The sequence below is a fragment of the Cynara cardunculus genome, unplaced genomic scaffold, assembly GCF_001531365.2.
Source record: "Cynara cardunculus var. scolymus isolate 2C unplaced genomic scaffold, CcrdV1 Un_Scaffold_4340, whole genome shotgun sequence".
In the NCBI taxonomy this organism is placed as follows: domain Eukaryota; kingdom Viridiplantae; phylum Streptophyta; class Magnoliopsida; order Asterales; family Asteraceae; genus Cynara; species Cynara cardunculus.
In genome coordinates this window covers 19874-43621 of record NW_020201847.1, presented here as the reverse complement: position 1 = coordinate 43621, position 23748 = coordinate 19874, and the positions used below count along the sequence as shown (strand labels likewise).

At 32.7% G+C, this 23748-nt stretch overlaps 3 protein-coding genes across 4 annotated transcripts in view; 1 reads left to right on the top strand and 2 right to left on the bottom strand.

Annotated features, from left to right (window-relative positions):
• The first annotated feature begins 13802 nt into the window (after nt 1-13802).
• LOC112504005 (dehydrodolichyl diphosphate synthase 6-like) lies at nt 13803-15044 on the top strand. Its single transcript, XM_025107968.1, has one exon. It carries the CDS (start codon nt 13988-13990, stop codon nt 14831-14833), a length of 846 nt encoding a protein of 281 aa, XP_024963736.1. The 5' UTR covers nt 13803-13987; the 3' UTR covers nt 14834-15044.
• Nucleotides 15045-15202: 158 nt separating this feature from the next.
• LOC112504004 (tyrosine--tRNA ligase, chloroplastic/mitochondrial) lies at nt 15203-16736 on the bottom strand. Its single transcript, XM_025107967.1, has one exon. It carries the CDS (start codon nt 16725-16727, stop codon nt 15270-15272), a length of 1458 nt encoding a protein of 485 aa, XP_024963735.1. The 5' UTR covers nt 16728-16736; the 3' UTR covers nt 15203-15269.
• Nucleotides 16737-19030: 2294 nt separating this feature from the next.
• The window catches only part of LOC112504003 (phosphoinositide phosphatase SAC7-like), a 19581-nt gene continuing 14863 nt past the window's right edge, over nt 19031-23748 (bottom strand). For both annotated transcript variants that reach the window (XM_025107965.1, XM_025107966.1), the window contains 7 exons: nt 22547-22646; nt 21963-22071; nt 21785-21857; nt 20662-20755; nt 20301-20393; nt 19461-19527; nt 19031-19366 (listed from right to left, as the gene is read on the bottom strand). In XM_025107965.1, the coding sequence (XP_024963733.1) occupies nt 19236-19366; nt 19461-19527; nt 20301-20393; nt 20662-20755; nt 21785-21857; nt 21963-22071; nt 22547-22646 (667 nt within the window). In that variant the 3' untranslated portion in view covers nt 19031-19235. The remainder of the gene's footprint in view (nt 19367-19460; nt 19528-20300; nt 20394-20661; nt 20756-21784; nt 21858-21962; nt 22072-22546; nt 22647-23748) is intronic.

Here is a 23748-nt window from a genome sequence, read left to right as displayed (position 1 = left end):
GTCAATGCCTTCCTTTTGAGTGAATCCTTTTGCGACAAGACGAGCTTTATATCTTTTGATGTTACCTTTTGAATCCTTCTTGGTTTTAAATATCCATTTACAACCAATGGGTTTCACACCTTTTGGTAACTCGACAAGATACCAAACATCATTGTCTTTCATGGATTTCAGCTCATCTTCCATGACATTAATCCATTTTTGAGAATTCGAACTAGACAAGGCTTTTGCCAAGTTGATTGGGTCATCTTTTCTTATGCCTATTTCTTCATGTGCTTGAAGAAAAACGATATAATCATCCGGAATCGCACTTCTTCTTTCTCTAGTAGATCTCCTTAACGGCACTTCTTGAGCTTGTTGAGTTTGTTCAACAGGTGGAAGAATTTCAGTGTTGTCTTGTACTAGAGGTATACCTACACTGGTATCCTGAACTGGAGTTGTATCTTGAGCAATGATAGGTATAAAAACGTGATCATCACTAACAACAGTGTTGGGAATAAAAGCATCTTGAACTAGAGTTTCATCATCCTCAAAGACAACATTCCTTATCTTATCTCCCCCCCCCCCAAACTCAACATCCTCAAGAAACCTTGCATTTCCCGTCTCAAAGAAGGATTTGGTAGTGGGATTGTAAAACTTAAAGCCCCGAGAACATTCTGCATATCCAACAAAATAGCAACTAATTGTTCTTGAGTCCAATTTCTTTTCAAGTGGCTTGTAAGCCTTTGCCTCAGCTGGACATCCCCAAACATGCAAGTGGTTTAAACTAGGTTTCTTGCCAGTCCAAAGCTCATACGGGGTTTTAGTCACAACTTTTGATGGAAACCGATTAAGGATGTAAACTGCAGTCTTTAGTGCCTCTCCCCAAAGTGATTCAGGTAAAGAAGTATGACTAATCATACTTCTGACCATGTCTTTAAGAGTTCGGTTTCGTCTTTCCGCTACACTATTCATACTAGGTTTACCTGGCATAGTGTACTGTGGGACAATTCCACACTCCTTTAGGAAGATGGCAAATGGTCCTGGACGTTGTTCTCCTGATCCGTCATATCTGTCGTAGTATTCACCACCGCGATTAGATTTGACAACTTTAATTTTCTTGCCTAATTGTAACTCAACTTCTGCTTTGAAATCCTTAAACACTTCCAATGATTGAGACTTCTCATGTATCAAATATAGGTATCCATATCTAGAGTAATCGTTTATGAATGTGATAAAATACCGTTGACCATTCCAAGAAGCTGCAGGGAACAGTCCGCATATATTGGTATGTATCAATTCTAAGGCGTTTGTAGCTCTATTGGAACCTAATTTCCTTGAGTTTGTTTGCATCCCTTTTATACATTCAACACATACTTGAAAGTCGGTTAAATCTAAGGGATTAAGGATTCTTTCATAAACAAGCCTCTGAATTCTCTGTTTAGAGATATGTCCTAAACGCTTGTGTTATAAGATGGCAGACTCCTCATTTAATTTTCACTTAGTACCTTTAGCTACATAGTGCAAAATTTCATTATCTAAAGTAATAGTCTCAAGCATGTGTAGTTTATCAATTAAAGAACCAGTGCCAACCAATTTCGAATTTAGATAGAAACCAGCTTTATTGTTTCCAAAAGAACAATTATAACCAAATTTGTCCAAACATGAAACARAAATCAAATTCCGTCTAAATGACGGTGCAACAAAAGTTTCAACTAAATCCAAATAAACACCAGTTTTTAATAAAATTCTAAAGGTCCCAATAGCTTGAAATCTAACTTTAGTGCCATCGCCTACATATATAAATCTTTCATTATGATTTGGCGGTCGGCTCCACAGGCATCCCTGCATAGACATACTTATGTGAGCAGTAGCACCAGAATCTACCCACCAAGTATTCATAGGTACATAAGCTAAATTAGCTTCAGAACAAACAAAAATGAGAGTCTTACCATGTTTCTCTCGCCAAGCAGCATGCTTAGAACATTCTTTCTTCATGTGTCCTGCTTTCTTACAAAAGTAGCAGGAGAATTCCTTATCCTGCTTCTTATGCATTTTTTGCTTTGGCCCTTTTTCTGCAGTTTCCTTAGCTCTCTTCCTCTTCTTATCCTGAGAGGTTGATGCCAAGTTAGCACTCTCTATCTTATCTCGCTTTAGTCGTTCTTCCTCTTGCACAAGATGTGACATGAGCTCATTAAGAGTCCATTTATCCTTCTGAGTGTTATAACTCACCACAAATTGTCCGAATTGTGTAGGAAGTGATATGAGAATCAAGTGAACGAGCAAGTCTTCCGAAAGCTCTAACTTTAGTTCCTTGAGTTTCCCATTGAGATTAGACATTCCCATGATGTACTCCCTTATGTTCCCCTTTTCTTTATACCTCATGGTGACGAGTTTCATCAAAGTGTTACTCGCTTCCACTTTTTCATTTTTAGCAAAAAATTGCTCAATTTCAGTGAGGAACTTCTTAGCATTAGTGCTCTCAGTGATAGAGCCCCTAAATCCGCTCGGAATAGAGCGCTTCATGATCATTAGACATATGCGATTAGAGCGATCCCACTTCTCAATTTTATCCGTATTTGGGTTTTCCGCAGTGGAAATGGGTCGCTCAATCTGAAGTGCGACCGAGAACAATTTCCACATGGCATAATTCGTCCCAGTCAGAGTAGAAATACCTGCAATTTGAGCAGATACATTATTAGCATTAGCAACTGTATATTAAACAAAACAAATAACATGCTTAGCAACTATGTCATATTGGAGGAAAATATGTGCATGTATGAGATAAATAATTCGAAACATTGGTGGGCCCATTAACAAGATACCTAACACAAGATCAATATTTAATCTATGGACTAAAATATTAACTTGTAAATGGTACTCTCAACGTAGTAATCAAATATTGAAAATAAATCATGTCAAACAATACCCTTCCTTTGGGCCGGTCATTGCTCACATGGAAAACTTTATAATAATCACATATTTATTACCACATGTATATTAATTATCCGACCAAATAACAATTTTCCTTTGGGCCAATCACTATTCGCATAAATAACAAATATACTCATCTTTATACCTAAAAATAAATTAATTGTCACAACAGAGGTTACTTTGGCAACTATATTATGTCAATCAATTTATTTTAAAATACAAGACAATTAAGTGCAAACATAATAAAACAGTTTGGATCTTGATATAATTTTACTCCATCGAAACTAATGTTTGAGACAATCTACACTTAATCTCAATGGAAAATATTATTCATTTCTTAATAGCCCAACTAACAAACAAAATCCTCCGAAAGCCATAACATAATCTTTATTGAACGAAAGAAATTATCTTAAACAAAAAAAACTTCTTTTCCGTTCACAACAACGAATAACAATAATAAAATATAACAATTGTCATGGTAGTAATCAGTTTCACCCATAAAAAAGGTACGTTTATATGGATATCACAAAATATATATAAACAATTTATACAATATATAGCTGTCAAACTTGAGTTCTAGAGAAACAAAAAACGATAATAATCACGAACTTAAAGAACAATAAACAGCGGCAGAAATCTCAAACCATTGATATCCAAAAAAAAATCATCCATCGAAATTGTTTCACTCGATTACTCTAATCCAATTTTTTTAATTATTCATTCGAATCATTGGCGACAAAATAAAAAAAAAATCTTTTAAATCCTCATAGCAAAACGATTCACCTCAGGAAACAATTATACTACAAAAAAAAAAACTAATTATTTCTAATAATTCAATGTGAAAACGTGGCTCTGATACCACTTGTTGAAGCAAAGATTATCACAATGAATTATTAAGAACATACGAATAAGAATACGCGTACCCGTCTCCATTAGTTAGGCTTGAGTATGAACGTAGATCCGAAATTACGGCTTTCCTCAACGCAAAATCCTTGATGTTCTTCCAATGGGAGAGAATGAACGTATTGATTTTGGTGTGTGAGAACCATAACCCTAGTCGTCTTTATATAGAGTTGTAATTAGGGTTCCCATTAAACCCTAACTATAACCTAATGAGCTTCCTCTCATTAAGTTCATACCAAATTGGGTTCTAATGAGCTCTCTTTAATTAATCACATAATTAGCCCATTACTTAAATAGCGTAATATAATTATATAATAACATGTGAGCCCACAATTATTATTGGATTTATAAATAAATCCCAACAAAATTACAAAACATAACACACTATCCCATGTTTGATGTGACTATACGTGGAATACATAGTTCTCATTCTAAAATTCATGCTAAGTTATGTACCTGCTGAGGACAAAGAAAATATCGATTGAGCTTAATCTTCAGTGAACGAATAATAATAATTAAACCATGAATATGAGATAACAAGTTTAAAATCAATTTATAGCGATAAGTGATAATCCAAAATAAAGTCAAAATGCCCTGAAGGCATGCCAAGGGTCCGAAGACCAAACCGCATCACGAGGACGCGTTGTTCCCAAAGGATGATCAGTCCGTTCAGGCATGAGTGAGGAAAGGGGTGCAAGCACAACACAACAATCATCTGCGTGGATTTAATCACAGCCACAATGTATTATGCGATAGCGGTTCCTAGGATCGATTCATACGCCCTCTAATCGACCGGTACATAAATAAGTCCACCTTTAAGGACTATATAAATGAGGACGCCATGATCGTTTTAGCCACTATGGAAACATCTCAATACCGGAGCCTCCAATATTGAGTCTATAGTAAAATGATTCACAATGGATACTATCTAACAAGTCAAGTGATCAAAGTGATCCATGTTCCAAATAAGAAAGTACATTATATTTCGAAAGGAAACAAAAGCTCACATTTGATGAGCACAATAAGAATTTGGAACCAATGTATTTGGATTAGGAAGCCTTATACGAATGGATATACCCGTATCAAGTGAAGTAGGATATCCATACCTTAATCAAATTTGACAATTAACGCACGATCAAACAGAATTCACGATCAAGTTTGACTTGCCCACGTGCCTAACGAATGCATAAACGGGTTACTATTTGCAAGGCATAAAAACCATAACATAATTATTCTAATAAAATTATTTAGGTCTTAATGTACTTAAACAACATAAACTTCAAGAAGGACAGCCGAATACAAATTGAGAAATCAAATGTAATACTTAGCCTATGAACTTTCAATCCAACAGCTTCTGTCCCTCTTCTTTTTAAACATTTTTACCCTACTTAGAAACCAATCCATATTATATTGTATAAATTAAAGTTTTAGTATGGTAGCAAGTGAGTCTAGTTTGGGAATTATCTAATTTGGATCATCCATCTATTTTATATGAATTTTACAAAACAACTATGGTCACGAGTACATAGTAAACAACCCTAAAAACACACTGTTTTGAGTCACTTAAAGCCACAAATGAGATTTAGACCCTTCATAACAGTTATAGTATATAGTAAGGGATTTCTACCTGCTGTGAGCTAATTATGGCTTACAGTTTGAGAGTTATGCACCATTAAACTATTGGACTTGAAGCTGTCCGAAATTTCGAATTTCCATTTTTCCCCAACTCACTTTTATGATCCCAACTTTAATGATTTGCAACATTTAAATGTTGTAAACATATCATAACATACAAAACACTTTTATGATCCCAACTTCAGTGATTTGCAACATTTAAATGTTGTAAACATACCATAACATACTAAACACCACAAAGAAGCTTAATGATTATAATCGTAAGCTTGATCATACAATTTTGCTCTTTTAGACATTTAACCAAACACTTAGTATGCGGTTAATCTTATACACCAATCTAACTATATTGAATCCATAATTTACCCTTTTTTTCTACATCATTTTAGCTAATTCAATCACATATTTAACCATAAATTGTAAATACTAATTAATATATAAATCGTATACACAATTGTAAATTAACCTCAAATATTCTAACATAAACAACCTAATAAAAATGAAACAGATTTATACCTTCAAGAAGGATTTGAAGAGTGAATTCCAAATATATAGTTGTTACCTTGATTCACTTAGTAAATTAGGAGAATTTATAGAGAAAGTAAGAAAAGAAAATGAGACGGTGTTCTTAAAAATGAAATGAGGAAGACGATGTTACATGATCTTCACACACACACACACACACACACACACACACACACACACACATATATATATATATATATATATATATATAGGAACGATCAAATGAAAACCACTTCAATTTGTAAAAACCGTAAAAACTACTTTCATCCATCGTTCATCTTATAAATTTTTTTCATGAAATTGTTAATCTTGTTAAATTGTTTCATATAATACTTTTTTTGATGAAGTTGTTTCATATGTGGTTATGAAATTGTTTCATATACTACTTAATGAAATTTTAATGAAACTGTTTCATGTATTTATCTAAAATTAAAATAATGAATATGATAATATCCATGATTAACACCCTCCACAATAAAAATGGTTAATCAACCTCTCATAATTACAAAAAAATGAACAAAATAAAAAAATTATGATTGGTTGAATGAGGTTTTCACGGTTTTTACAAATTGAGTGGTTTTTATTTGAACCCACCCTTATATATATATATATATATATATATATATATATATATATATATTGTTGGATTTTAAATATATTGGATTTTAAACTATCATACAACTTTTTTTCATCGGTTGTCTGTAGTTGGAACCATAACTCTTATTTATTCAAATTGTATTAATATGTAAAGACCAAGTGTAACATATATCATCGTTAAATCTTATCTTATAAAACCAGTTGAACTTCAAAATCGTTAAAATTCATGGCTCCCGTCACATTGCGCGGTTACACAACTAATATATATATATATATAGGGAAGATCAAATGTTAACCATCATTTTTGTGTTAACTTTGAAAACTCTCTCAACCAATCAAATTTCATTATTCTTATAGGTTTATGTCTTGTTCATTTTACCCTTACAAGGGTATTCTAGTAAATTGAATTCATTTGTAACTCCCAAACAATTAATGGGGAGTTACAAACAATCAAATCCCAAAAAATATGAATTCATATTATTAATTTTTCTTTTTACTATTGATCTTCCATGTTCATTCTTGTATGAATTCATAAATCGCATAAGAAACACGGTAGTAACAATTTTCGGTATTGATCAATTTGAACACAAATGAACCGTGAACACAATTTAACACAAATGAACAACCGTGAACACAATTTAACACAAATGAACAACCGTGAATACAATTTGAACACAAATGAACCGTGAACACAATTTGAACAAATTAACAGATGAACACAAATTAACAGATGCTACCTTAATTTTGTGGGACGTCTATGTATGTGAATATATGGACCAAAAATTGCACATATCGTGTTCATTTGTGTTCATATCGTGTTCACGGTTCATTTGTGTTCAAATTGTATTCACGGTTGTTTATTTTTGTCCAAATTGTGTTCACGATTCATTCGTGTTCAAATTGATTAATACCAAAAATTGTTACTACCGTGTTTCTTATGCAATTTAGGAATTCATACAAGAATGAACATGAACGATCAATAGTAAAAAAAATATGAATGCATATTTTTTGGGATTTGATTGTTTGTAACTCCCCATTAATTGTTTGGGGGTTACAAATGAATTCAATTTACTAGAATACCCTTGATAAATGTATTTTTTCTTCCCAAAATGTCCGTTTCATCATTGTTCAGTAGGCCTCATTAAAATTCAAACTTTAAAATTTAATTTTTTTATTGATTAATCTTAACCGTTTATTATAGATTTGGATGACCAAGATCAGTTAATAAGGTTAACACAAAAATGATGGTTAGCATTTGATCTTGGCCCTATATATATATGGGTTGGTTCAAATGCTAACCAAGTTTATTGTGTTAACTTTGTTAACCGATCTTAGCCATTAATTCTTATAATGAACGGTTGTGATTTATCATATTAAAAATTTAATTTTTTAAATTTACAATTTCACATACATATGTGAACTAAATGGAAAAGGATATTTATGTAATTTTCTTTTTTATGTAACTCCCATATCATTAATTGAGAGTTACAAAATCAAAAAATCCCATAATTTTTGTTAATTTATTTTTGTTAATGTAAGAACAATATGAACACACACACACAAACACACACACACACATATATATATATATATATATATATATATGAACCATTGTGTCAAATACGAAAAAAAATTGACATATATATATGAACTTGTACAGCATAACATTTATGAACACAATATGAACATAATAAGAATAGCTGCTACATAAAAGGAAATAAATAAAGAAACATGTATGAACACAATATGAACAGCTTGTGAACAATAGTTCCTTCATTATGAACACAATATGAACATCTTGTGAACAATAGTTCATTCATTATGAACACAWTCAGGAGCGAGCCAATGTTGAGATGTGCAGCTAGTGTACATATGAACACAATATGAACACTTGTGAACAATAGTTCCTTCATTATGAACACATTCAGGAGCGAGCCAATGTTGAGATATGCAGTTAATGTACATATGAACATAATATGAACAACTTGTGAATAATAGTTCATTCATTATGAACACAATCAGGAGCGAGTCAATATTGAGACATGCAGCTAGTGTACAGATGAACACAATATGAACATTTGTATACAATAGTTTCTTCATTATGAACAATGAGTTTATCCATAATAGCTTGAACGATACCAAAAACTATACTACCGGTTCTCCTCTACTAATCACAAATTCAAAAACATTATAGATAGAAAATCAATATTATAAAAAAAAATCAATAATAAATTAACAAAAATTATGGGATTTTTTTGATTTTGTAACTCTCAATAATGATATGGGAGTTATATAAAAAGAAAATTACATATTTACCCTTGTTATTAAATTATAAGATGAATATGAACCTATATATAAGATGGATTGACATTGGTTGAAAATGGTTAACAAAGTTAACACAATAAACTTGGTTAACATTTGACTTCAAGTCCAAATTCTCAACGTTATACCCTACTAGGTATAAACTTAACATTCTTAGTCAAGTTCAGTTTCATTTTGTACATGTTGACCCCTTGTATGACATTTTGTCATAAAACTAATCTAAGATACAAGTTGGCTAAGCATATAGTACAAATATATTATGCATAATCCTACCAAAAGTTCACTTAACCTAATTTGTACGAGTTAACATAACACATATATTATATTTATGTTCCCACACACACAAAAACGTTTACAATTTGCTAAACAATTATCAGAATATATTATTTTACATAAAATTGTTGAAAATTACCATTTTATATCAAGTTTATTATAAATTATCATTTTATAAAATGTTTTTTTTTTTAAAATTACCGTTTCATATGAAATTTGTTTAAAAGTTAGTTTGATTGTTTGAAAAATTGTTTAAAAAGTTGTTGAGATATTAAGGGGTTGTTTACTTGCGGCTTAATTAGGCTTATTGGTCTGTCTGGCTTATTCGCACAATTCATTTGGGTTGTTTACTTACGACTTATTTGCACAGAATATGGCTTAATCGCACAAATAGAAATGATGTGTTGTCCCCATTCAGCCACAAAAATGACACCCCTACCTCTTATTAAAAGCACCGCCTCCTTCCTATATGAGACACCCCATCTTCGGCTTCATTATGATTATTTGTTTTGATGTTCAAATAATTAATATTGGGGTGTAAATCGGTCATTTATGTTATTCAGACTGTTGGTTCAGATAAAAAAAGTAAACAACAACACTTATTTATCCAGACAGACAAATTTATCCATACAGGACTTAATAAATTTTTTGATAAAGAGCCCCTTAATAATATAAGTAATGATTCAGTTGTTAAAATAAAGTAACTATTGGGGTAGAATGTAATATTTTTAATTTTTTAATTTTTGATACTCTATTTTAGAGAAATTTTAGTATAGTTGTTGAAGATACTCTAAGTATTATTTTTTCAATCGCTCAATCGCTCTTCTGTTTCACGCCAAGAGCATCTCCAACTATTACTTTCTCTAAAAGAGAGTATTAAAAGTCAAAATTTCTAAAAAAATTACACTCAACTCCAACAGCTACTTTATTTTAGCAATTTCAACATTAACTATATTATTAAAACTAGAAGCGTACTCATGCAATGAAGCGAGATACATCTTGATTTTATTGTTTCATTTAATAATTTGTCTGTGTCGATTTTATAATACAATTTTGTATGATTTTGAGAAAACGATATTGTTTTTATTTTTGAATAAAATATAAATTTTTAAGACCCTATAAAAATTTATATCGATATTAGTATCAAATTAACAATTTAAAAGTTCTTGGGTTTTTTTTTATATAATTTTCTAGTTTAGTTTTTCATTATTCTTATTTTTAGTTCAATTTTTTTTGTTATAATACGATTTAAGCTATATAACGAACTAATTTATTTTAAATTCAATAATATAATTTTTTATAAAGATAATAATCAATTATTTTGTTAGAACTCAATGATTATCCTAATTATATTTTAGAATCTTTATATTTAAAAAGAGATGTTTATCCTGTATTTAATTATGTTTATCAGTTAATTATATTAATTCAAACATATAAAACTTTTAAAAGTTGTACTATCAATCATTTACTTGTAATCTTGAATTTTAAGTAATATTCATTATGAAACAGTACTTGTGTTGATCCAAATTCTCTCAGTGATTTGATAATGACCCTCCATACTTAGTGAAATATGTGTGTTCTACTTCTTTTTTAGTCTCAACGATCATCTCTAAGTCTGTTTAGTGATCACTGAACATGTATTATAAACTTCTAAAAGAACAAGTATTACTGAAAGAACAAAACTCACATCAAAGAAACCTTCAACGATGTCAAAGATGTAATTGAAGATAGAGACATAACAGTTTGTGATCTGAAGTGGATTCGGTGATAACAAGAACATCTGAAGTGGATTCGGTGATAACAAGAACAACTTCCAGTGTTCTTTGACCCCAAGGATAACTCTATACCTCACATAGAAAAATACCCGTACAAAGTTACTTTATTGTCTCCAAATGTGCTTACCAACTTTGTGAAAGACAATGGTTCATATGCGGCCAAAAATCTACATATCTGAAGACAAAAGACAAACTCTCCACTAGAAGTTTGCCGCGTGGCTTGTACCCTTTGACTTGCATTAAATGCAATGGGTATAAATAGCTGAGAAGACTCATCTTCTCAGCAAGCACCTTCTTCTCCTTCTAACTCTCTTCTCTCTTGTTATTATATTTTTCTGTGCTCGCAACAATCTATAAATTCCATATTGATCTTCTTTTATCAATAAACGAATTTAAAAAGTGAAAACCATGTATTTCTATTCATCCCCCTTTCTACAAACTGTTACCTTTAAAACTCTTGTAGATCCGTTTGAGACAAACAAGTGGTATCAAAACAATGTTTATTATCTCTTCTTTAAGATAATCTACTCACCATCTTTTAATGGCATTGCGAAACACAAATACAACTATCATGATAATGACTCTTTTGCCAAGATAAATGATAGATGCAAAATAGGATTTCACCGTAGAGAATAACTTTGGTTACTCCATTACATAGAGAATAGTTCTGGTGTCTTCATATTCATATGAAAAGTGATCCAAAAGATATCCTCACATATAGAAGGCATGTCTTTATATCCGTCTCACGTAAGAAGCTTCTAGACTACACTAAATGATTTGATAAATGAACCAATACTAACGTTACAGGTGGCAACTAGTGGTCCCCACCTTATGTAAAGTATAAACATTTTATTGAAATAGCTAATATCAGGTAAACTACGTCGTATCAATAAATTAACAGTTTTGTCCGAATAAATAGATCTCAAATAAACTTGAGATTCAAGTCTCTGAGAGCCGTTATGAGTATTTCGTCAAAAAGAATTAGTGCACCACTTTTGTTTCTTCCTTTGTTGGCTAGTGTTTCTATACAAGAATTCAAGCTAAGAATGTGTATTGTAACTGTTTATATTACAAACTATGATTTTAGAACATATACTTGATCGTTGTTTTGTGTTTTTGTTAATTTTTATTTAAATTGTATTCTAATTAAAATCTTTCAGACTCATTTACTTTTTCTCTCAAGTAGTTGCCTCTGATTTTTTTGTGTTGTCCCGGTAATCGTCCATCAGTTCCATTCAATTAGTTTTTACCCTAATTTTTTCTATGGATTATATTCAGAATTGTGTCTGAATCTTGAGTGAAAAAAGAAATGTTTAGATATTATTCTGTTGAAAAATGATTCTATTGGATGTTATCGATCTTTAAGGGGTGTTTTATCAAACACTTACCAGGTGGGCGTTACTTATTTTACCAGATGAGCATGGTAAGGAGCGAGAATGTAATTAGCCAGTTAGCACTTACTGAGTAAGAGATGCCTACCAACAATCCACTTTGATGGTCGAGAATGCAACCTGATAAAGTAAAGGGGGTAACTCTTACATGTAAATGCTTACTTGGTTAGTATTTGATAAACGATCTCTTAATGTCATATAAATCATCAAGAACTGACAACTAAATTACGGAAAATGAAAATCCATTAAGTTCACTATTGTACAAGTGATCTCTTTACCAATAGAACATGCTTATATATTTACATAATTATGTTTAAGAGGACCACACAGATAAAAATCCGTACTCCGTCCTTGATTGGTTATTACACGTATCTTAGTATTTTTTTATCAACTTTCAAAAGTTCAATGATTATTTTTTTTATCAACTTTCAAAAGTTGAATGATTATTTTTATATCGACTTTCAAAAGTTGAATGATTTTAGTAACAATTTTTAAAGTCTAATTGATCAAATTAAAAATAAAATGAAAATATGTTTATGTTATTGCATTTTGAACTTATTTATCTGATGGTATTAATAATCTCATATATATATATATATATAGCATTATTTTATAATTGAAAATATATGTAAATATAGTTAATAAAAAATATAAAGTAATTAGTTTAGTTTAGTTATTAAAAATCAAGAAAATGCAGAATGAATGATGGATGGTAAGAGTAAAAGGTGGTTTTGTCATTCACTTTAAATGACACCTGAAAATAGCATATGCCATTAATTATGGATTGTCATGGCATTACATTTTCTTTAATACTATACTAATTAATAATTACTAAATTAAAAATATTAGTCATTAATAAAATATATATATATATATGTGTGTGTGTGTGTGGGGAGATTTAAAAGAGAACACCTTCATTTTATAAGAATACGAGAACACCCTTATCACATGTGATAATACGCGTGAGGGGACTCTATGAAGTGCAAACGACGTGTTCTATGATTTAGGCCGTGTCAAAAGGTTGTCTGCGTCTATGATTTAGCATCACATGTGATGGTTTTGATGGATTGTAGTATCATATCAACAACACCCTTATCACATGTGATGATATTTGTGAGGGGACTTAGTGGTGTAAGGGCGACTTGGCCCGCAACCAAGATCGCATCGAAAGTCGTCCGCGTCTCTGATTAAGTATCATATGTGATGAAATAATAGTATCATATGTGATTGTCTATAGTAAAATAGTGTTCTCGCGTTCTCATAAAATGAATGTGTTCCCGTTTGAACCCTTCTCTCTCTGTGTGTGTGTATATATATATATATATATATATATATATATATATATATGTTTTTTGTGAGGAATAAAATGAAAGGCAAATAAAATGTCTCACTTCTCTATTCTCTTTCTCTCTCCACATATAATATAATATATACATATTACTGTAAGGGTCTGTGTTCAAGCGTACAACTTAATTCATTCACTAATGTCTCTTTCAGCTGGATATGGATATTGCATCATGGCTTTAATAATTTAACAACAAAGATTCTAGATTGTGTTGTGTTCAATCATCACTCCACAGGTGTTTGATGAAATACCCACACATCCATTCATATAATTAACCCTTTTCCCTTGTAACTCACACTCACAGCTACGCAAAAATGGCAGAAGAAAGAACATCTGGTGTGATCGGCAGGTTCTTAGGAAGCTTAAACAGCAGAATGAGAAGATTCATGTTTCATGTCATGTCCGCTGGTCCCATCCCACAACACATCGCCTTCATCATGGATGGAAACCGAAGGTTTGCCAAGAAATGGAAGCTGGAAGAAGGAGCAGGCCACAAAGCCGGATTCTTGGCACTCATGTCGGTTTTAAAATACTGCTATGAAGCAGGAGTTAAGTACGTGACCGTCTATGCATTCAGCCTCGATAACTTCAATAGACGCCCAGATGAAGTTCAATATGTAATGGATCTCATGCACGAAAAGATTGAAGGGTTCTTGAAAGAACTGAATATGGTGAACCGCTATGGCATTAGAGTGCTGTTTATTGGCGATCTGGGTCGACTTCAAGAACCAGTAAGGGCTGCTGCAGAGAGAGCAATGGAAGCCACGTCTAAGAACACCAGCACTTATCTGTTAGTTTGTGTGGCATATACTTCGTCCCATGAAATCCCACGTGCAATTCACGAAGCTTGTCAAGCTCGTGCGTCGAATGGGCATTATCATAATGATGGCGAAGATGAGGTGGAGGATGATGGGATGATGATAAAAGTGGTGGATTTGGAGAAGCATATGTATATGGGGGTGGTTCCTGATCCTGATATTCTGGTGAGGAGCTCCGGTGAGACGAGGCTGAGCAACTTTTTACTGTGGCAAACGAGCAACAGTTTGTTGTATTCACCGAAAGCGTTGTGGCCGGAGATGGGATTACGGCATGTGGTTTGGGGGATCTTCAAGTATCAGAGGAACTATTACTATCTGGAGAAGAACAAGAAGCAGGCTTAATCAATTTGGAACTACATATATTATATATATCACTGGTACTACTAATCAATAAGCTTCTAAACTTATTATATGGTTGTAATTAAGCCAATATATGAATTGTATAAACCACCATCTGTTTTGTGTTGGTAATTTGCAACTCTTGATGCGACAAACTTGGTTCAAACTTGTACTGGTTACTAATTTGAGTATCGCTCTAGGTATTTACCTTCAATCCCATACGACTAAACGTCAATTTGCATAGACAGACATTCATGGTTATATGTCAGACGGACCAAAAAATCCTAGCTTGTATATGCATATACGCAAACTTAGATTCATTAATGTTCACATAAACCCTATCCTACCATTTTGTATCTGAATACACCCAAATCACATATCAAAAACTTCTATCTGTTTTATTGATCACATGTTTTTCTTAACATGGAAAGAAAATGAATCATGCTATTCTTACAACCATCTTGTTCTTCTTTCCAGCAGATAACAGCAGAATTTTCCCATCCACAATATCATCTGAATCTATCTTTTTCCCTTCATCATCAACTCTCCCATTATTCAGATACAACCCCCCTTGCTTCAATAGCCTCCGTGCAGCCGACTTACTCTCAATCAGACCTGTTGAAACCGAAATATCGACAACACGAGCATTCACAACCTCATCATAACCTAAACAACACCAAGGAACGTCCTCTGAAATCCCTTCGATCGTCTTCCAATCCAACCTCGTATCAGACCCTGGCCTTAAAGCCTCTGTGGCCTTAATCGCCTCCGCCAAACCATCTTCCCCATGAACAAATCGCGTAACCTCCTCTGCCAACCGCCGTTGCGCTGAATTCTGCACATACCCGTCACTCTTCATCTCCATTTCTATCTCCCCTATCTCCTCTAAACTCACAAAAGTAAGAATCCTTAAAAACCTCACCACATCATCGTCCGGAATAGAGAAGAAATACTGATAAAACTTATATGGAGACAACATCGATGGTGAAAGCCAGATCGCACCATCTTCGGATTTTCCAAATTTAGTGCCATCGGATTTTAGTAACAAAGGGAATGTGAGTCCATATGCAGCATCAGATTGATGAAGCTTTCGAATCAACTCGGTTCCAGCTGTGATGTTTCCCCATTGATCCGAACCCCCGATTTGAACCCTAACATTTTCGGATTTAAACAAATGAAAGAAATCGTAGCCTTGTAAAAGCTGGTAAGTGAATTCTGTATAACTTAAACCCTGATCAGATGCTTCTAATCTTCTTTTCACGCTTTCTTTAGCCATCATTGTATTAACCCTAGCAAATCTTCCAACATCTTTCAAGAAATCAAGAAATTTCACATCTTTCCACCAATCGTAATTGTTTAAAACCCTAATCGAATAGGAACCATTATCGACGTTAAGAATATTGAGGACCGTATCGGAGATACCGGCGATGTTTCTATTTAGGGTTTGGATATCAAGTTCAGGGCGTTCGAAAGACTTACCGGATGGATCGCCGATGCGACCAGTGGCGCCGCCGACGAGAACGACGGCGGAGTGACCACAGCGGAGGAACCAGGAGAGGACGATGATTCCGATGAGGTTGCCGAGGTGGAGAGTTTCGGCAGTGGGGTCGAAGCCGCAATATACTCGAAGAGATGAATCTGAGCAAACTGAACGGAGGTTTTCGCTGGTGAGAGATTCGAGTAAGCCTCTTTCTTCGAGAATATCGACTACGTTGGAGCGATTCCGGTGAGATGGTTGTGAAGAGGAGAATTTCCGGATGAATTGATAATGCCGGCGGTTATGGTGGTGGGGAGTTCGTTTGGATTGGGATTGAAATAGGGAAAAGGTGATTGGGATTTTGTAGTTAGGTTTAGCGATGAGGAAGGTGGTTCTTAGCAGGGCGCCAGCGCCGGCCATTGATGCGAATGCAGAGGAGGAGGAGAGCCGAGATGGATAAGGGGAACGGGGGATAGATACGTTTGATATTTGAAAAATATTTTGGCCATCAAAGTTTCTATTTTGCTAAATTAGACACTAAATAATTCAAAGAAATGGTATTTTCTTTATAAATTATTAGTTGTGTATCCGTGCAATTTGATGAGAGTTGTGAATTTTAACGATTTTGAAGTTTTACTGGTTTTATTAGAGAAGATTTAACGATGATATAAGTTAAATTTGATCTTTATATATATTAATACAATTTGAATAAACAAGAGTTATGGTTCCAATTACAGTCTATCGATGAAAAAAATTGTATGACAGTTTAAAATCCAACATATTTAAACGACTTCATAAATGTGTTTGATTCACACAAGAGCAAAGAATCAAGAGAACGAAAGTGAGACCAAGAGTTCTAGGACAATTGAATGAGAGATAAATGAATGACTCATGATGAATATCATTTTGAATCTCACTTTGGAGGATGAGGAGAACATAGAGGTATGGGAGGGTAAAGACATGAATAAAAGGTGTCAAAAGTATCTTGAGAACATGAAAATAAAAAGTAATAATATGCATTGGTAACTTGTAGTATATGTTATTTTAATTGTAGATTAAGAGATTTTAAGACTAAATGCATAAAGTAGTAGTACTTAATGCATTATGAATTGTTTTTAAGACTTTGTGTATAAATATATAGTACTTTGTGCATTAAAAATTGTTTTTAAAACTTTTTGATAAATCTAATTTATAATATAATATAAATAAATACAACAACGGCTTTAACGGAAGTTATGACTCATGTCCCCATATACTTGATTAATTATGAGTTTGATACGACCATGTCCCTCCACCAAACCACGCTAACAATGGCTCTATCAACTCAAAAGGTATTCGATTCTTTTTTATCCATGTAAAAAATGTTTACTTTACAAACCGCATTATTTGTATAAATTGTATAAATCTCATTTAACCAATCATAATTGTTTTTTTTTTTATTTTTTTTGTAATTATAAGAGGTTGATTAATCATTTTTATTGTGGATAGTGTTAATCATAGATATTATCATCTTCATTATTTTAATTTTAAAGAAATACATCGGTTTCATTAAAATTTCATTAAGTATTATATGAAACAATTTCATAACCATATATGAAACAACTTAATCAAATAAAAGTATTATATGAAACAATTTCATGAAAAATTTTCATAAGATTAAACAATGAAATCAACGGATGAAGATGGTTTGCACGGTTTGTATAAATTGAGTGGTTTACATTTGATCGTTCATCTCTCTCTCTCTCTCTCTCTATATATATATATATATATATTAAATGTTGAAAACATATATTATATTTTTATCATTTTATTTTCTTGTTAACACAAGTATATTTAAGTTAGATTCCTTCGTTTGCTAGGATTTTTATTTGTCGAGTTGAAGATTGATAATCACATTAGTTCCACTAACCGATGAACACAATTGGGACCATATTGTATTATATACATGAGATGTGTCTATGTAAACAAAACCCGACAAAACCAAATTTTATGGAAGAAATTGTCTATCAGTAATAAATGGTGTCGAAAATCCGCTGATAAATTGGTCCCTCAGAAAAAAGTGGCTTTTGAAAATCCGTCTGTAAATGGGCCATCAATGACGGTGGTGATTGACTTTAAACTACATCATTTGACACTTCCATGGCCATGGGATCCGAAATAGGTCAATATTCACAATCCATTTGTTAAAGATGATTATTGTTTGGCAGACTTGGTCTATTTGTGAGAAAAACCATCCATAATGTTTAATAAGCTCATGCAAAGAACATTAAGTCAATTTGGCACACAACCTCTCCTTGCTCATCTAAACATAATCCAACTCAAAAGATTGTTCAATTTTAATGTAATTTACCTTGTATAAAGCTTGCAACATTTTTAGATTTTATCATCTTGTTTTTCAACCATAAATTGAATCCATTTTTCTTGACCAGAAATAAGACAAATATTAAAGGGTACTCGCGCAATGAATGGAGATATATCTCAATTTTAATGTTTCGTTTTATTCCGTCTTTGTAGATGTTTTAATACGGTTTTTATATGATTTTGAGAAAAGGATAATGTTTTTATTTTTGAATAAAGGATAAATTCGAAGATATCATAAATTTTTTGAAAATAAATATATGTATATATATATACATATATATATATGCAGACCGCACCTCTACCGACCCAAAAGCGGAGAGAGGCTATTTCCGTAAATATTTCTAATAAACAAGGAAATGTATGATTTGGAAAGACTGCTTCATTCAAAAATTATGGTTGACCTTTTTAGTCAAAACAAACAAATGATATTACAAGATATAAGACTTCGAATTACATAGTAGAAAAAATAAAGGAAGTGGAAAGGTTGTGTGTTGATACAAATAACCCAGAAAGTGTATATTGCTTCTGAAAGAATGAATAGTACCTGAAGTTGCCATAAATCATTGATCAGAGGGGGGGTTTGTGTAGACGCGGTCGATTACAGAAAACCCGCCCATTGGCTTTCACGAATGCTGCTATCCCTAAACTTAATCCCGCCCACAAAAGTGAAAATGCTAAATGCCAAACATCATTCGGAACTGCATAAGCACCCAGATTCGATCAATTTAACACTACACAACTGAAATAACGATATATATCGTTCCACAAAATATATAACTATGGTTTTCTCACCTTGCCTGAGTGACATCATAGTCAAAAAGAACCCCATTGCTATCAATGCTAAAGCAATACGGAACGACTGCAGAAAAACAATATCAACCCATTAGAAATCATACAAGGATTTCTGTATGTATCATGTAAACTTAACACCAACCCAATCTTGAATTGTCTTCTTTCATATATGATGAAAGGCAGGGCCTTTCTTAAGCAGATATAGGGAGCAGGAAAGATAAAAGAGAACCAACCCAAATATGACCTACTAACCGGAGGAGCCATATCTATCATAATTGTTTAACCTTTAATTTATGAAGGCCTAGATTACCGGATGTCAACCTGTGGAGGCRCCATTTGTGACTATTGGACAAATTTCTCCTTTTGTTTTCTTCTTGTTCTTTGCCATAACGCCCATTCTGGGACGAGTTGGAAGAGGCCCAGAATTTTCCGCAGACCTCTCTCAGATAAAGTGTTTTTTGAGCAATTCCAAATGTGAAGTCTCCGTATCTTTTTGGTGAAACTAACTACTTGCTATTAATTCTAGTCTTTATCTTAGGACGAAGTCATAATTATACGTAGTTTATTTATGGGGGGTATGATTTTGGTTGATGCTCTGTTTCTTCATGTATATGAAACAATCGCTCTTTCTTACTAGGAAGATGCAACATTCCTCAACTACTTGTTTTAATAGTGATGAATGTTGATCACATATTAAACCAACATTACAAATGCATAGGTTTCAATAAATGAAGAAAACTCATTTGATCAAGTGAAAATTAAGCTTCTTACGTTATGAATATATTTTATATATATGACCAAGAAACGAGAGGGGTCCCAAATTCTTTAAAATATACTTACCGCAATGGCCTCAACCTTTCCTGTGGGCCTTTTGGGAGCCATATCCCGAGAAACGGAAACAATGTAATGTCCTTGCAGTAGATCAATTGCATCCTATATATGCCACATTAAATAAATAATTAATTAAGTAGAATTTAGTGACAATTGAAACATGACAAAAATAGGGAGTGATTCTGGTACAACAACAATGTATTGACAAAAACAAAATTGTGGATTGGATGAAAGGAAGTTTATAGGCAAAGTTACTTCACTACAAAAGACTTACAAACCCAATCTTAATTGAGAAAAATCATTGTTGCAAACTTCTAAGCAAGTCAGGACCAAATATTCCAAACAACCGTAAGAAGATTGTCATACTGACCTGTTTTGTACCATCTACGAAATTATTTAGGTAATAGCGCATTAGAGCATTCCAGCCATCTTTAAGGATCCCTTGGCTGGTCCTCTTGCCATATCTAAAAATAGCCAAAAAGACAAATTATAAGTTATTTTTCGAACCTTGAAATTAAGCTTCTACATCTTTCCGATAAATTATCATCAAGACTTGAACAGAAAGCAAGGTTTTAATTCAAATGTCACCACTAATGTGGTAGGAAACCACAAGCAAAATTAGCAAAATTGACGATTAAAACGAGAAATGCAATAATTTTCCTAGAATTCTCAGGGCTCATTCTATATTTTCTCAGGTTTTGCTTCCGAAGCTTGTGGAATTGACATCCACCTAAGTTTTTCTCAGATTTCTCTTTACAAGATCTTTTAATAGAAAACTCCATTCTTATATTGAATGACAGCCAAGATTGCTTAATATTCCGAGTATGACAATTCGATAGGGTACAAATGCCCATCCTTACACGGCCTTCCAGGAAGCTAAAAGTTAATATCTTACAATAATACCATAACTTCATCGACACGACTCATAGAAAGCTTAACAGAATATGATATATGCAATGCTGTAGATAACTAAATACTACTTTCAGAGTGATCTCCAAGATATTAGAGATTATAAAAACAATGATGCACACCTAAATAAATGAGCTTATATAAAATGTAAATTTGTTAGCACTTAGTTCATATAAGTTGCAGCATAGATTGTGGGGCCGTGTATCTAAAGCACTAAACAAAAATCGACTTTATCCGAACATAAAAAAATGAAAACTAAGAACAATAAGAGAAATGACTATACTTATTAAAGCGATAGAGTAAACTGACTATTAGAGATTAAAGAAACCATGATCTACACTACTAAATGATTTAATACAAGATGTAGAATTTCTTTGCATTCATTTGTGGTAAGTACTGAAGCAAAAAGAAAATAAGTACTAGAAGAAATTGAAAAAAAAAATAGTAAATTGATTATAAAAAAAAGCAGAAAATTACAAAGTAATTACATTTAACTAACACCATCTTACGACAAGTACAAAACTGAGAAACAGCACAAATGCATATATTCAAGCAAAACAAAGTGGAAGTTCATGTAAAAGCACCTGACGAAATCTCCTTTCAAAGCAGGCGTGCCAGAATATTGAATGCTTATATCATCCCCTTGAGTTGCCCATACTGAAAGTTATGACATAAGAAGATATACATATTAAACATTTCACACGGAAACTAAGAATCCATAATTAAAAAAGGCAAGGTAGAGAAATTCCAATATGTATGTACATATTTTGAAGCAGTCATCAAAATTAGGATAAGATCTAATAGTTTGGTTAGCATCAAAAACACCAAGCCTTTGAAGTTGGAGTTCCAGCATTTTACGCCCAATCATGCTCTGCAGAAATAACACAGCATTAATAGAATGAACAACCAAAAAGATTGAAGGTTGTTTAAGCATCCTTTTCTAGGAGGAGAAAGATTGAAACTAAAAATGAGTAAGGCCCCACTAAAGTCTTTTACATGGTCCACAAGTTTGAATGTTTTAGTCCCTAACCTTTTTTTGAATGAAAAAACCATTAAACTTTTCACTTTGAATGATTAAGTCCTTGAACTATTTTTTTGATTTTTGATTTAAAAAAAAATAGTTCAGGGACTTGATCATTCAAATGAGAAAGTTTAATGGTTTTTTCATTTAAAAAAAGTTTAGGGACTAAATCTATCAAAATACGAAAGTTGGTTGGATTTTTTGAATTTTTCCCTTTTTTTATATACGTCTCTATGGCATTGTAATGAGACTGTTGACCAATGACACCCTCTCACTATTGTACTTGAGATATGCTGAGGATATAAACTTTCTAAGAAAAATGTACCTGTGTGACATTTGTGCGGTCTAAGCAATCAATACAATTGGTCCGCACAACTCCAATTTGCGCCTCAACCTTTTCACCCTTATCGTTTAGCAAGTAGTACCTATGGTTTGAAAAATAGCAGTTCTTTAACAAACGAACGAATACAAATCACATAATTAGACATGCAACTGTATGTCTTTGTTTGCTACCCTAATTCAAAATTTTACTCTTGAATTTTACAATATCTAGGATGATAATTATAAACCAAATATTTGTTGAAGATCCATAAGAAATGACATTGCACATTTGAACTTCAAAATAAAAGATAGATATCTAACTGTTAATACACAACCATGGTGGCCTAATAACTGTTCCATCAACATTAACTGAAATTTTGGTAAAAAGGATAATGTAAATTGGCAGCATACTAATTGTGGAGTTGCCATGGTGTTTTGAGTACAATACTACTGAAAAGACTATGCCAGAAATGTTAATACCAGCTTTTCATCTATGTCAGTGTAGATTACAGTTGTTACAACCTTAAAAGGAAGACACAAACATGATAAAAACCTCAACCTTCTGATCATTGGAATGCAATTAGAACCATTGTATAATACCCGTCAGATGTGTGTGTGTGTGTGTGTATATATATTAAGTTTGGGTGTTTGTTTAGGGCAAATATAAAGGAATAAACTTTGGGAATCGATAAGTTTTGTGAAGTTTAAGGTACGGATTCTTAATTCTATTCATTCATTTGATTCGTTTACATTTGCTTACGAGTCCTTAAGCTTTCTTTCAACTCCGATTGATTGACTCACGATTATTGATATTCTTTTTGTACTGCATTTCCATTCACTTGCAATTGTTCTATGTCGTATATATCGTAAGAAAACCACTTTCTAATCATGTATTTAAGTGGGTCAATGTTGGTACAAGTATGTGTTTTCWCCAAAATAATACGTTTATTTGTTCGGTAACATTTTGGTATAATTTTTACCTCTAAAAGTATGTATGTTGGTACTTTTGATTGATTATGTATTCTTCGAATTGAGTCTCTTTATATTGCGACTACTTGTTTATTCAACATAATTCCTTACTTGACGTATGTTTGACTTTTCGTTTGACTTTGTTATTTATTGACCTTATGTAAGACGTATAACGTCACATTTGTTGTGACAACTCAACTCTGGGTAACTCGAGCTACTAACCACCTATGGGGGTAC

Excerpts from the sequence above, each read along its gene's own strand:
- LOC112504005 (XM_025107968.1), top strand. The coding sequence starts at position 13,988 with ATGGCAGAAGAAAGAACATCTGGTGTGATCGGCAGGTTCTTAGGAAGC.
- LOC112504004 (XM_025107967.1), bottom strand. The coding sequence starts at position 16,727 with ATGGCCGGCGCTGGCGCCCTGCTAAGAACCACCTTCCTCATCGCTAAA.